Below are 16,101 nucleotides of genomic sequence, written 5' to 3' on the forward strand. Positions count from 1 at the left end.
GCTTGGTGGATGGACATGCTGTGGGAAATGGGAGAAGGGGTTGAATGGAAATGGGGTGAGATGTATAGCCATAACAACGTTTTTTTCCCCTGGGAGTCAAGGACGTTCAGCCTGCACCTAGAGAGATGTGACTGAGAAATAACTCCAGTTGGGACGTTGACCTGATTGGATCATATGATGGACATGTGGGTGCAGCAGAGGGGACTTTGACTTTCCTTTGGGTGGGAAAAACCCAGGGACTTTCAGATTTGGGTTTTCCCAGATGTGCCAATATGACATTTCTAATAAAATGGAACTTTGATGCCTGCCTCGGAGTCTGTTGGGGGTGTTGCTTGGAACCCTGACAATAAGTATGTCAGGGTTCCAAATAGCATCCAAAAGTAAATCAGAGTCTAAGGCAAAGTACTGCTCCAAGTTTCAATTTATTAAGAGAGCTATGTTGGCACCTCTGGGAAAACCAAATCTGAAAGCTTCCGAGTTGAAAGTTCAAGATCTTGCCCCCACACCCACAAGTCCATCACATGGTCCAATCTTTCTTTGCCATGCTGGCAGTTCCACCCATCCAGTTCCGATCAGGTGCAGAGTTGCAAAGACAAAGGATGACCTTGGTTTTCTAGAAAGAATTTTGTTATGGCTACATAGATTTGCTCCGTACAATCCCCCCTCCCATTTTCCCATAATAGAAAATGCATAGTAGAATAATGGAAAGTGTGGCAGGCCAAAGATCCAAAAGAAAATATGGCTGCAGGCCTGACAGTGTGTTTTGGAGGCTAAATCCTATGATGAATGATTAAAAGCACTAGGTATGTTTCGTTTAATGAAGAAGAGTATGACAGCAGTCTTCCAATACTTGAAGGGCTGCCCCAGAGAAGGGGATGTTAATTTATTCACCATAACACCTGAGGGCAGGACAAGAATCAATGGCTGGAAATTCGCCAGAGAGAGATGCAACCTGGAAATAAGGAGAAATTTCCTGACAATGCAAACTATGAAGTAGTGGAAGGGTTGCCTCCAACCTCATTGGAGATTTACAAGAAAATATTGGACAACCACTTATCCTATATGGTTTGAGAGTGCCTACATTGGGCAGAGGGCTGGACTAGAAATTTAAAAAATTCTAACATCTAAAATTACTCATCAGAGGATAGTCTGATTAGCAAATTCTACCTTGCACCAATTCATCTTTGAGTGTATTCTTTCCTCTGCAGCTCACTTGTACAAGTGCTCAGCTCTGCGAGAAAGCTGTGGGCTGTGCTTGAAGGCAGATCCACGCTTTGAGTGTGGCTGGTGTGTGTCAGAAAAACGATGTTCTCTCCGTCAACACTGCCCAGTATCGGAAAGCAGCTGGATGCATGCAAGCAATGGCAACAGCCGTTGTGCAGATCCCAAAATCCTTAAGGTATGTTTGGGAGGGGGAGGGGGGTGTTGCATTGCCAATGAAGAGGGCCTTTCACCATTCTCTTTCTTAACAGTATACAGGAAATTGGCTGTGTCACAGGGTGCCTGGAAATACTTGGTCCTGTAATATTTTATGGACTGATAGGCATACCCTACAGCTGTTGGTATTAATCAGCTTTGCACACTACTGATTTCATGTTCATAATCCCTTAGCTTACCTAGCTGTGGTATCAGGGGAATTTCCTTGGCAAATCATGAAATGGCGTCAGAGGAGGCTAAGAATGATAGGATTTGACGTGTAACACATCTGGCAGATACCATGCTGGGGAAAGCTGGTGTGTATAACATTCCTGTGGCACACAATACTGCTGTCAGTTTAGACTGCTAGTTCTTCAGCTGTTAAAAATACTTTTATCATGTCATTTTACTTTTTAGAGGCTCTTTTTAACAAATTTTGTAAAATTATCTCTTATCCTTCATAAATTTTCATGGAACACTAATGCTTATTTGATTATGCTACTGCTCCTGATGAAATGATATAGAGGATGTGATTCAGTGGTTAGAATTAGATACCTATCCTGCATGCCATTTCTAGGACTGATTTTTCTCCTTTTCTATTTAGTTTCTCCCTGTGACTTTTGTTCTGCTCTCACTGTAGAATGGAGATGTATAATATCAATCGATATTTGTGGCTTGCAAGAGTTCATTGTTCAAATCTGAAGAATTGCTCTGAGGGCAATTGGTCATATCTAATGAATTACTCTGAGGGCAATTCCCTCTAATAGGCAGGGGCTGGAAGTGAATTTGGTACATATTCACTGCATTACAAGGCATTTGTTTCTAGAGCACCTCTTGTATATATTAAACTCACACTCTGAAGTCTGTCTGCTAAAATTGAGTGATAGAAACCAGTCACTATGGTAGATCAACATTCTCTGCTTTTAGGAAGTTTCTACGTAGTTTCTCCTGAAGTATATCCATCCCATTATCTTTGCATCTAAGAATAGAAAGGAGGAGCTGAAAACAAGGGAAAAAGCAAAAGGTTCAGGAAATTGCAGCTTTCTTTGCTGCAAAGCTGGATGCCATTGAATATTAGTCTGAAAATGAGCTGTAGCCTTTTTAATAGTTTCCTTTCTCATTTTAACACGTTTTTGCAATTATTGAACTCTCTCTCCTCCCCCCCTCTCTCTCCCACCCCACCCCCCACTTCTCAATAATCTCTTCCTCTCATTTCATCATTCAGTTTTGGTCTCCGATTCCTTTTACTGTCCTAGTGAATGGGATCTTTTTGTCACCACCCATCTCACCTGTATGGGGTCCCCACCACCCCCGCCACTGCCTCTTTTGACTGTTTCTGAAGAATATAGGAGAATATGTATGTTTCTATGTACAAGAATGAGACAAAATTGGTCCAGTTCAGTGTTTCTTAAAATGTGGTCAGAGGACTCCTGGGGCCTTCAGGACCCTCCCAGGATTCTGCAAAATCAAAATTATTTGCCAGATATTGAAGATGTTTGCAATAATTTAAAATATTTCCATTATTACTTTTTATATGTTACACAAATATTTATGTTAACCTCTAATGGGTTCAATATTGTTATTTTTATAGGATTCAACATAATTCTATGAATGCCTCCATTTTAACTTAACTTATAAATATAATCCATACAAACAAAAACACTTTTGGGATCCTCCATAATTTTTAAAAGTGGGAAGGGGTGATGAGAGCATCTCAATGAAATTGCAACAGCAGAAATCATAAGATTAAGTCATACCTTTAATGGCTTTAAATTGAGCTCCCAAACTTAAACCAGCAGAAAATAGGCATCATTTCCCCAAGCAATAATATGTTGGTTCTTAAAAGCTTCATCCTTTTAAATATGAATGTTAAAATCCTAAATCCGGGTTCATGATACACCTGGTGTTAGTAATGAGTTATGGGCTTTTAAGAACCAATTGAGTGCACTATGTTGTGAAGTATCAGTTGTCATAGGAAAAGAGGAGAAGTTTAATAATGTAAGGCCACAATAAAGTCTCAGAGCTACCAAGTGGGTATGGCAACATATGGGTGGCTTATCTGCATTTTTAAAGTAATTGTCAGCATTTCATTTTCCTATCGTAGAGACAGCAGCCAGACTGGTATGCTCCGTCCATTATCCAATCGGACTGAGTCTACACTTATGATGTCATCGGGCCCTTGTGGCTCCTCCCCAGTTTTCAGACTCAATCCAACCTGGACTGGCTGTGAGAATTGATCTCTCCTCCAAATTATTTAATTATATCTTTAATTGGTGAATTTTCCCCCCCAAAAAATTGTTGTTCCTTTAAATTGGTTCCTTAAATAATCCTTTATTCTACAAATTGGAGGGAAATTCAAAACTGATCTCTGGCTGCCTCTCCTTAGCCATCTGATTGCCTGCGGCCACGAGTTTACTCAGGAAGCCTGCATTGCAATCAGATTGGCCAGCTCACAAGCTATGGCTCCACGACTGTTTCCCTGTGGCGCTCCTTGATTCTGGGCACTCAGAGGGATGCACAACTGGCTGTTTCACGTGCAGCAGTTCTAGGCGAGTCCGGTGGCCATTCTGCAGATTGCCTGGCCACACTTAGTATCGGCGGCCATTTTGCGGGTCAGAAAAGCCCACGAAGATAGCGGTGACCATTTTGAGGCTCGGAGAAGCCTCAGAGAAAAAAAGTCAGCCATTTTGGATGCTTTAAAAAAGGTGTGAACTCTACAGCAGCTGTTTGGTGTGCCTAGCAATGCAGGATCACCCCAGGTTGACCGGATCAGGAGCGCCTGGCCAGCAAATGGGTGAGACCGTTGCCTATCTTATTGGGGTGTTGATTTATGTTTGGGGAAATGGCTGATCCAGCTATGGATACAAATGCAGGATTAAAGGAGGCAGGGCCATCAGGGGCAAAGGGCAGCAGGAAGAGGCAAGCCAAAGAGGCCCCTTCCTCACAAGTAAACTCCAAGGTCTCTAAAGTGACTACCAGGGTAGAAGAGAGCAGGCAGAAGGCCCTTGAGAAAGAATTTCAGAGGGCCCCAAAACAACATCATATTCTCCCTCCCTCCCTCTGCGGATCACCAAGTGGCATCCCCAGCTCCACCTGTCTTGCCTCCCATGGGCCCTGACCCCACCCCCCCGGCCTATTCAGAAGGGGAATTGTCTTCGGAGTCCTCGTCTTCGATGGAACCTGACAATAGAGACAATTTCTTTGATGTCCCTCTCAATAGGGAGCGCACCTTTGAACAGGCTTCCCTCCCAGTTACACATGGCTCTGGGGGCCCGCACACCATGTATACCTCTCCTGCTGATGTTGCAACCATCATTGCTGAAACCATTAAACAGGTCATGGCTGCTGACCTACAACAGCAACCCCAACCTGCTCCATCACATGGCCATAAGCATAAATCTTCTGCTGCAGGTCAGCAACCTGATCCATCTACCTCTACTTCTCAGGCCTCAATTGGCAGGGAGCAAGATAACCTGCAGGACTCAGACCTGTCTGATGACGAGGTGGTCACCCCAGATACCCCTGCCTTTACCGGATTATTCAAAACGGATCGTTTCAAGTCCCTTTTTCTTAAGACCATTAAAGCTGGTAAATTACCATCTTCTGCTTCAGCTTCTACTTCACAGGATAAACAGGCAGAACCGGCTTCAACTGAGGGTCCCAGTACACCATTCACCGAACCCATGGTGGAAAAAGAGGTGATCCCTGTTCCCAAGATATTCCTGAACATTATCCAGAAGCAGTGGGAGTCTCGAGGCCCGGGCCCACAGCCGACCAACCTTGACAAACGTCTCTACAACATTGCACCAGACTTCACCAAGTTCTTCAAGACTCCCCCAGTGGATGCACCGATTGCAGCCCTGTCTTCACTACTGGGGCCTGGGCTGTTAGGACCTCTACAGCCACTTCCTTTTTCTCCAGGGTGTAGGACCTTGTTCAGAGAGCTGTGCCATCTCACACTTACGACAGACGCAAGTCTGACAGGATGGGGGGCACACATGCAGGACCTAGCGGCTCAGGGTCAGTGGTCCCTCAAAGAGAGCCAAAACAGCATAAATAGGCTAGAATTGCGGGGGGGGGGGTTGTTCGCCTCACCCTCAGACACTTTCACCACAGAGTTTAGACCCGTCACGTATTAGTCCTCACGGACAATACCACAACCAAGGCACACATAAACAGACAGGGGGGAACTCATTCCTGGTCCCTGATGCAGGAATCCAACCTGTTTTGTGCCAGTGGGCAGAATCTCACCTGTCATCTCTCAGGGCAGAACACATCTCAGGGGTCTCCAACGTCCAAACAGACTGGCTGAGCCAGACAACGATAGATCAGGTGGAGAGGACCATCCATCCAAGCCTCTTCCATTGACTGACATTAGGTTTGGCCCCCCAGTCCTAGACCTGTTTGCGATGGCAGACAACAACCAGATACCCAGGTATTACTCGAGGTTCATGGACTCCATGGCAGAAGGAGTAGGCGCTCTCAGATGCCAGTGGCCCAGGGGTCTCATGTACACATTTCCTCCCCTTTCCCTCATTCAGAGGGTAATTCAAAAAATGCTGGAGCAGGAGGCAGAACTGTTGCTTGCGCCGAATTGGCCACACCGGCCTTGGTATGCCGACCTAGTGACTCTGTCAATCTCCACCCCATGGTACATCCCATGGTCTCTCCTGTCTCTACACCAAGGGTCAGTTTGTCATCCTGACCCCCAGTGGCTGCAATTAACCGCATGGCGATTGAGGGGCAAGCCTTAACAGCCGGCATCATTGCTACCATTCAGGCATCACGCAGAAGCTCTACTAACCGCATTTAGGTTGCCATGTGACGGATTTTTGCTCTGTGGTGTTGCAACCAGACTGTTGACCCACTTAGGGCATCCATTCCGCAGATATTGGACTTCCTGCAGAGGGGGCTTGATCAGGGACTTACCCCTAACATGCTACGCCGACAGGTGGCCGCTCTGACCTCTGTTCTGGACGGTCTGGCATCCGAACATCTACCTTCTCACCCCTTGATCCAGAGGTTTCTCGGTGGAGTGTCCAACCTGCGTCCCCCTGCCAAACATAGATATCTGATTTGGGACTTGCCTCGTGTTCTAGAGGCTTTGACTTCTGCACCCTTTGAACCTATGAGATCCACTTCTTTGAAACTGTTGTCCTTTAAAACGCTGTTTTTGGTGGCTGTAACCTCAGCCAGACGTATTTCTGATTTGGCTGCTCTTTCAGTCAGGCTTGACTTGTGCGTGTTCCATCCAGACCAAGTTGTCTTAAGACTGGACCCGATATTCATACCAAAGGTCAATAGCTGTTTCCACCGAGGTCAGGAGTTGACCTTACCTGATTTCTGTCTATCACCCTGTCACAAGAGGGAGCACAAATGGCATAATCTTGACGTACGTCGTGCCCTCAAGATTACATCGACCACACCGCCTCGTTCCACCACTCGGAAGCTCTCTTCATCTCCTTTTGCCAGGCCTCCTTGGGTACAAAGGCTTCATCATCTAGTCTGGGGCACTGGATAAGAGCCTGTATTAAACTGTCTTATGAACTTCAATCCATACAGGTCCCTGCAAACATTACAGCTCATTCTACACGCAGCGCTGCGACATCTGCGGCTTGGTCCACTCAAGCCACCTTGGAAGAAATCTGCCAGTGGCCACCTGGGCGTCTCCCACAGTCTTCACACGTCATTACAAGTTGGACAAGTACATGTCGGCTGACGTGGCTTTTGGGCGCAGGGTGCTACAACAAGTGCTTGTGCCCTAATGGACCTTTTTTACAATTTCCCACCCTAGTGGACAGCCCAGTCTTTGGTACGTCCCAGTCTGGCTGCTGTCTCTACGATAACAGGAAAATGGGTGTTGGTTCTTACCTGATACGCTCATTTTCTGGTAGAGTAGAGACAGCAGCCAGCCCCGCCCTGGTATGGGTCACACGAGGGAATTCCTTGTGTGGAGGAGAGAGATACAGTGACTATGGACTTTCACTTTTTGCTCACAATTTTCACTTGAGTCTACAGTTTTCCTTCATCTGAAACTGGGGAGGAGCCACAAGGGCCCAATGACATCATAAGTGTAGACTCAGTCCAATTGGTTAATGGACGGAGCATACCCAGTCTGGCTGCTGTCTCTACTCTACCAGAAAATGAGCATATCAGGTAAGAACCAATGCCCATTCTCCTACAACTCTACATTACTAAATTATGAAAACTAAATTAAGAACTTGTTCCTGCAGTTGTACACCCTACGTAAGCAAATCAAATAGTTTATTACTGTGTACTTTTGGGGTGTGTGTGTGGGTGTTACATTGTTATTACTTTTTCACAGGTATTGCTGTGCAGTAATACTTCAAGAAAATGCAGAGATAGTTTATTTGCTAGGATCATCCAGAGTGCATAGAATCAGGGGTATAAAATATGCTGTGCAGTTTGTTTGTTTGTTCATTTAATCCTGGAAAATACAAGTAGTAAAGTTACTTACTGTAATCTGTTACTCTTGGGAGAGAGACAGTGGATGTGTTTACACAGCAAGTTGAGATACTTTTAAAAAAACACTCACAAAAAAAAACACTTTGTTTATTAAGCCATAAATTGTGGATTCAGAGATTGGTCAGTTACAGTTACTAGCCAAAAGCCAAGCAAAATTAAATGTTAAAGCTTACCTACTGATGCCAACCTGTGATTTCTGCTAGGTTGAAGGGAAATAGGGTTGAAGTACATCCATTTAAAATAGAAAGCTGGTGTCTGAGATTTTAGCTTTTAGAAGAGAAGTGTTTGAATGCTGAAAAATAAATTCAGCTCTATCTTTTGATGCACCGCTCAGATAATGCCTTCCTCTTCTTTGATACATTGCCATAGAAAACAATTAAGGAGATTTGTGGAAGATCTTTGATAGGAAAAAAAAAGATGATAATCTGCTTCAGATGTAACTTCGCTAGTCTAGTACAAGCATTGTAAAAGGGCTCCAAGAGAGTCGATTTGGGAGAATAGGTGAGAAAATATTGTTCTGGCTGTCAGAATAAAAAAAAAAGCATTTATGTGATCTACTAATTAAATTAAGTTGCTCTTGATTGATTTGATAAGATTGTTGTGCTTACCCCTTCCTTTTAGCACTATAATTGTGCTAAGAAAGACTTCACATTTGCTATCTCTATTATTATTGTAATAAAATCAAGCCAAGTGATTGAGTGTGATCTTAATATTCCCACTTTACTCACAGGAAATTGAGAGATTTTGAGTTAATATTAAAACACTCTCCATGTCAGGCCATTATTTTGTCTTTTATCACTTTGGCACGATATTACTGTCCAAAATCTGACCCCAAAGTTCCCTTTGCTTTAAATTCTATTTTGGATATGAAGAAGTGAATCAACCACATGAAAATGCTGCATTTTGTTGCCAGACTTCTCTATGATAAAGTCCCTTTTTCGGATCCCAACTAACATACACTTTGCTGACTGCCAGTTGCAATACTGAAGCTGGGCCCATATGGTTGTGTTGTTTCAAACTTTGGCTCACTTCTCTGCCTCCAGTCTTACGCTCTGTAGTTAACATTCTCAACTGCATGGACAGATCAGCTATTCTGAAATTAAATGGTCAAACAATCAAGACGCTTAGTAGACGATTCATTATTTTCATATTTTGGGTACTGGTATTTCTTACATTCACTTGGCAGATATGAAGAGTTGTGCTCCGAAACCAATTAGATGAAGAGGGCTGCTGTTTGTCAGACAGAGCTGGGGTGGGAGTTTGTGTATAAGAAGAGAACAAAATAGCTGGATTTTCCTGCCAGCTTTGGTTCCCAAGTGTCTTGTTTAATGATGACCCCACACACACAGTGTGTCAAGCAGTGTCAACTTTTTCCCAGTGTTGCTTCTCCCCAAACATGTGGCCCTTGTCAGTTTTGCTGCAGTAGAGGGGAAATCTAACATGCCATGGAAGCCTTTTGCACTAATTTAACAATACCAAATCACATCACAACTCACCAGGTACCCAGAGGAGCCTAGTTTAGGGAACAATAACTCAAGTGGCCTATTGTAACAGCTGCTTTATTGCGTTCTGGTTCAGGATAGCAGTGCATGATTAGATTAAATGTAGGTGAATGATAGACTCCAGTTTTCAAATTGTCTTGTCTTGTATAAATTCTATAGCGTGGCAAGACTCCTTCAGGTCCTTGTCATAGTTAATCAATGGAATAACCTGCAAATCAGAGAACAAAGATGGGCTTTGTAGTCTTGGATTGATCATACATGTTGGCTCTGGACAAGCAGCAACAGATCTGCACTTTGCCATTTGGTCATTGTCCAGCAGAACCTTTTCTCCATCTGTCAATAGGTAGAGTCATTGTAGATGTGAATGAAATGGAAAATGACTTCATACATTGCATCTCGGAAGTTGTACTAAACTTTTCCAGGTTGGGAGTTGATTGAGAAATTTAAAACCTGGCAGATTTTGTTGATTCTGGGTTTCAGCCAAGTCAAAATTTGGAGGAGAGTTGTTCAGAGAGGTCGGGCAAGGCTTCCCCCCTCCAACAGAGTAACTGAGTTGGAAGGGATCTTGTAGGTCATCTAGTCCAAACCGATATCATTTCAGAGAAATAGTTGTCCAATTTCTTCATAAGAACTGCTTCACATAGTCTGTGTGGCAGGCTGCCAGACAACTTCCCCGCACTCTCATTTTCTTAATTCTCAAAACGATGCACTTGGAATAAAGTCAATAATTGCTTAAGGCTAACAAGCAATAGAAAAACTCAGAGTTGCAGGGTGGAGGTGCAATTGGATCTTCTGCTTTTAGAACACAGGACACTGGCCGGACATTCTAATCCCCCTTGGATCTTCCTAGCTCCTTTCTTTCTCTTCCCCTCTCCCCTTATTGTGTTAATGCATTTAATATCCGGCAGTCAATAATCTAAAACAGGGGTGTCAAAACCTGCGGCCCGTGAGACGGATTCATCATGCGCTGCCCATTTCCAATGCCTGGTTTAGCGAAGGGGAAAAAAAGTTGTGATATGTCATATGATGCCACCATGGTGATGTGAGTTTGACACCCCTGATCTAGAATGATGGTGTTATCTATATTTGCATCCTCCCCTGGAAGTGTACAAACAAAATATCTTCCCTTTCCTCATTTCAGTTTGACCTCAACTGACTGCAACAAACTCTGGTGTCTCACAGTATAAAAAATAGGAATCCCCAATAGAAAGAATGTTATTTATTTATTTATTGATTGATTGATTGATTTTGTTTGCCACCCATCTTGCCACAGGGTGACTCTGGCTGGCTTACAAGGTTAAAACCAAATAATGTGTGTGTATGTGTGTGTGTGCGTGCGTGCATGTGTGTGTGTGTTTATAGATCATAACTGGCACTTTGAATCACACCTGGAAGCAACCTGGCATTCCACGAAGTGGGATGGGCATCATTGCATCATTCTTGGCCAGTTGAAGCTTTGCAGGTTGTCATACTTATATGAAAGTGATTCTTCAAATCACTTTCTAGCTACAGTGCTAGATGTAAGCCTAGAACCAAACAATTTGGCCTTACCAGGCAACATTTGAATAAATGTTTTTTTTTAAAAAATACAATGATCTGGGCATGTAGTGAAGTAACTTGCAGGCTGACTCTTAAACACAGAAATTCCTTCTCTTGGAGACTTGCCAATGCATTTGGTAGAGTCAGTATAAAGCTGTTCCGTAGGCAGTACTGGGAGGCTTTGTCTTGACTATACTTTTATGTCTTCTGTCTATTTTTAAACATAAAGTGTTTCCTGAGCATTTAAGAGTTTTCAGCAGGCAAATTAAGAATTACATGCATTCCAAAGCTCTTTCCTATTCCTAAACCTCATCAGCTTAGGAAAGGATGCCTTGTCTAGGATCAGATCTTGATTTTGCTAGGTCCTTTTATGCTGTTTCAGCCCTGGAGTCCCTTCCCTTGGTTTGGGGTTGTGGTGACCCAGAGGAGCTTTCACAGCTGGGTGCCCATTAATCCTTTTTATCACTTGCAGGTGTATGCCAAGCACTAGGCCCCAGCAAAATGTGGTGTAAAATTGCCCATAATTACCTTGTTAGTGGCAATGGTGGGCTTGTAACACACCGCTCATCTGTCATCGCACTGGCATATGTCAAGCCACACCTGTCCGTTTTATTGGGAATCATCCTAACAAATGAGCCATATCATGCTCTGCTGGGGCTTTCCTCCTTCCCCAGCTGGTGCTGGCAGAAACTATTGTATGCTGGGATATTCCAGAATTACTAGAGAAAGAAAAGACCCATTTTACATGAGTTAATTGGTGTCTTCTTTGTAAGGAAGGCTCTGAAATGATGACTTTTCTTTTAATGATTCGTAGCATGGGAAAGAAATAGTAGGCTTTCGGAGAACATCTAGGGTTGAACAAGAAGAATGCTAAGAAGGATTCCCTGGGCCATCATGAAGTCCAATGCTAATAGTATAAGCAAACCGTATTCCAGTGGAATATGAGTTTATGGTTGCCATTTTCATACTCTGATTGGTTCAGAGGGATATATTGTGGTAAGTTAATATAGTAAGAAAATGGACGATGTAATAGTAGAATTCAGGAGAAAGAAAGTATTAATATTGCTGCTTTGGATGATAGAAACTTGTTTTGAACTATAGAAGGGCTGCCTCAATTTTAAATGATTATCACTTCAATTTTAGTTTTTCTACTGATAACCTCACTGTAAATGGCAAACTTTAGAAATTTATAGTATCATACTTATTTGTATCTGGATGGTATAACAGTGCTATGACAGATGTTTTGTTCATTGCAGTGGGTCTGATGGATTTCATAACAGTCTGCTTTGTGTCTTCTTAGTTGTTTCCTGAAACAGGCCCCCGACAAGGTGGAACTCGGTTAACCATCATTGGTGAGAACTTGGGCCTGAAATTTGATGATGTACGCATGGGTGTACGGGTTGGCAAAGTGATATGCATCCCTATTGAAAGTGAATATATCAGTGCTGAACAGTGAGTATCCTTTAAATTACAGGTGACTGTGTAGGATATAAAAAATGGATTCGTTTATGAGACCCTATATAACTGTAAAAAGCAGAAGAGTCAAGATTTGTGTACTGCCAATAAGGAAAGATGGCTGTGATTTTTCTTTTAGAGTGTTAGTCACCATTAGCACTTCTTGATTTAACTCATTTTAAAATGACTGATTCTTATTTTGGAAAGAGCCAATGTGGCGAAGTTGATAAGGCAGCTGAACTCGGATAAAGATTCGAATTTCTGCTTATCCATGAAGGTCACCAGTTCATTCTAGAAGCAATTATCTTTCACCCTAATCTTCCTCATAGGATTCCTGTGTTTATTAAATGAGATGGCAAGTGTATAAGCATTTCTCTGAGCAATTTAGAGGCAAAAAAAAAAAAAAAGAATGGCAGGATAGCTTAAAAATAATAATGCCAGATCCTCCTCTGGGTTTGGTTCCACAAAAACAGTGGCAAAATAATAAGGGGAATGCCAAATCTTCTGTGACATTCTGTCAGAAAGATTCTTCTGGTTTCACAAATCATTTCTGGAAAATATTGGATGGTAAAATATAATGATTCTGCGAGTTGTTAACAGAGTTTTGATTTTGAAAACAAAATATACCTGTGGGGCGGGAGGGTTTGGGAAGTGGGGGGAGAGAATGTTTTTTCACCACACAGTTTGTGTTAATTTAAAATCCCACTTTGAGTTAAATAAGTGTTTACAGAGCCAGACTAAAGTTGGTCAATTCTGGCTAGCCACATACATTCTGTGTACTATGCTCTTCAAATTTACCCAGTTTAAAATTACATAGAAAAATACAGAGCAATTTTAAACACCAATAGGATGTACGGTAATAAAAAAAAATCAATGTAGGATCATTTAGTGGGTGTCTTTCTTTTTGCTTGCAGATAGTAAATCAAAATACAAAGCCAGAAATGTATAGGAATATTTTCCACTGCTTAACTTATGGATGTGCATTACATTACATTAACACATACTGTGATAGGAGGGGGGGCGGAATGAAAATAAATGGCTTTTTTTTTCTTTTTAGTTGTGTTAAATTTTAATTGATTCCCTACTGAGTTAAATTATACTCCCCTTGTAATATTTTATGTATTCTGCAATTTTAATATGCCTATTGTTCAAACACCAATTTGATGTATGCTAAGACATAATTTGCTGAAATTGTTAAATGGCATTTAATTAAAATAACAACAGCCCATCAAAATGGAATGACAAGATTGAAAGAAAGAATCAAGAACATCAGAAATATTTGGCATAGGGATATGGCTAATGATCTGCAGGGTAGCTACACTTCATATATGTAACAAGAGCACTGACATTTCATGTGTTTATAACACATTCAATTGGTGTACCTTCTGTAGGATTGTCTGTGAGATTGGAGAAGCCAGCCCCAGCAAAATTCAAGATGCTCCTGTAGAAGTGTGTGTCAGAGATTGTTCTCCCAGCTACAAGGCCATAGCTCCAAAAAGCTTCACATTTGTGGTAAGGTTAAAATATTAGACATTTGCTTTCGCCATCCCATCGCCTCCCGAATCCAATTTTTGCCCCACAGATTTACCTTACTAACTTGATTTTTTACATAAGCCCTTATCCTAACTATTTTCATGTCTATTATTTGTTGGTGGACAGCATATTAATTTAATTTAGAAATTATATCCTAACCTTTGTAAAAATATGCACAGAAGGGATGCCAAGAAATAAATTACCAGTCAATCTGTTCAGCCTTAGAAGGTTCAAGATGTTTTTGCTCAAACTGGGATTCTTGTGTGATTTTAACTAGAAAAGTTTCCCATCTTATAAATATGACTGGAGCAGTCATTAACTAATTTAGATTGGACTAGATCAAGATTTAAACAGCAATATCTCAATGATGGGCTGGTTCTTTTCACTGATTTAGAGCTTGGCATCTGCTGATAGCAATGTTTCTAAAATTACTCAAAACTGTGAAGCAACTAATGAGACTTTGGCTGGTTAGAATCGTTTGTCATTTACTAAGATTGTCCTATGTAGCATTTATTGTTAAACAGCTTTTCTCTGGCTAGTAGAGGGTTACAAATAAGGGTGACCTCTCAGAATCGTTTCTCTCTGAATGATGGCAGTTAGAGCTAATTTTTTTTTGAAAAGCATCAATTTGCCTATATGTAAGGCACTGTAAGACGTGGTGGCTAGTGGCTAAGATACTGAGCTTGTTGATCAAAAAGGTTGCAGTTCGGCAGTTAAAATCCCTAGTGCCGCATAACGGAGGGAGCTCCTGTTACTTGTCCCAGCTTCTGCCAACCTAGCAGTTCGAAAGTATGTAAAAATGCAAGTAGAAAAATAGGGACCACCTTTGGTGGGAAGGTAACAGCGTTCTATGCACCTTCAGCATTTAGTCATGCCGGCCACATGACCACAGAGATATCTTCGGACAGAGCTGGCTCTTCAGCTTTAAAACGGAGATGAGCACTGCCCCTAGAGTCAGGAACAACTAGCACATAAGTGCGAGGGGAACCTTTACCTTTAAGGCACTGGTAATATATGTGCATATGCAAGTGTATACAATTATAATACTTTTACCCAATATTTTTATTACTTGGGTGTTTAAAATGCTGAGCTTTAGCCAATTTAATCTGTTGCTTTTAATTGTAGCCTTATTATTTCTTTAGTCTCCTGTTTTATTTTTTATTTTTGTTTTATAATTACTTTGTATTTTATCTTGCTATGAACGTCAAAGGAGCTAGTTGATTGTGGTAGTGTACAAGTGCAAACAATAAGAAGATTATAGAAAAATAATTGTATGTGAACTAGCACTGAATTATCACTGATACCCTCATAATTGATTTTATGTTCTGAGTTTAACTATGTATCATAGCAATGTGATAGCCATAGTGCCTGAGATGTGAAGAATTTTCCATTTTTATTTTTTTAATTTGTTGCTTAGAAGCCTTTCCATAGTTCCTTTTGTTATGCTTATACCTTAAGGCTGTCTTCTGAATGCTGTGAACTGACTATGTTTCCTTTTGACAGGCTCCTACCTTCTCACAAGTCATCCCAGCTCGTGGGCCTCTTTCTGGGGGCACCTGGATTAGCATCAGAGGAAGACATCTCAATGCAGGAAGTAACATCACAGTGACCATTGGAGGACAACCATGTGCTTTTGCAGGGTGAGCTTTCTTGGTTTGGGGTATAAATGGTTGTCAGGCACTACAGTTAGTCCTCGATTTGCATCAATTCATTTAGTGACCATTCAGAGTTACAACGGCACTGAAAAAAGTGACTTATGACCATTTTTCACAGTTACAACCCCATGATCATGTGATCCAAATCCAGATGCTGGGCAACTGGTTCATACTTATAACCCTTATAGAGTCTCGGGGTCATTTAATCACTTTTTCCAACCTTCTGACAAGCAAAGTCAATGGAGAAGCAAGATTCACTTAACAACCAGGTTATTAACTTAACAAGTGCAGTGATTCACTTTACAACTGTGGCAAGAAATGTGGTTAAAGGGGGCAAAACTCACGTAATAAATTCTCACTTAAAAACATAAATTTTGGGCTCAATTGTGGACGTAAGTCGAGGACTGTATATAGAGAGAAGAACGGCTGGAATGCATTGAACTAATCAATTACATATACGTACTGGGTATAAACATGTGACTACAATGTGAAGTAAGATAGTATTCCTAAGGAGC

General features: G+C 41.8%; 1 protein-coding gene across 5 annotated transcripts in view; it reads left to right on the forward strand.

Annotated features, from left to right (window-relative positions):
- The window catches only part of PLXNA1 (plexin A1), a 434,540-nt gene that overhangs the window by 333,842 nt on the left and 84,597 nt on the right, over positions 1-16,101 (forward strand). For all 5 annotated transcript variants that reach the window (XM_081965343.1, XM_081965340.1, XM_081965344.1 and 2 more), the window contains exons 12-15: positions 1,209-1,399; positions 12,244-12,395; positions 13,790-13,910; positions 15,435-15,571. In XM_081965343.1, coding sequence (XP_081821469.1) covers positions 1,209-1,399; positions 12,244-12,395; positions 13,790-13,910; positions 15,435-15,571 — 601 coding nt within the window. The remainder of the gene's footprint in view (positions 1-1,208; positions 1,400-12,243; positions 12,396-13,789; positions 13,911-15,434; positions 15,572-16,101) is intronic.

The sequence above is a fragment of the Natrix helvetica genome (genome assembly GCF_964273705.1).
Source record: "Natrix helvetica genome assembly, chromosome: 1".
In the NCBI taxonomy this organism is placed as follows: domain Eukaryota; kingdom Metazoa; phylum Chordata; class Lepidosauria; order Squamata; family Natricidae; genus Natrix; species Natrix helvetica.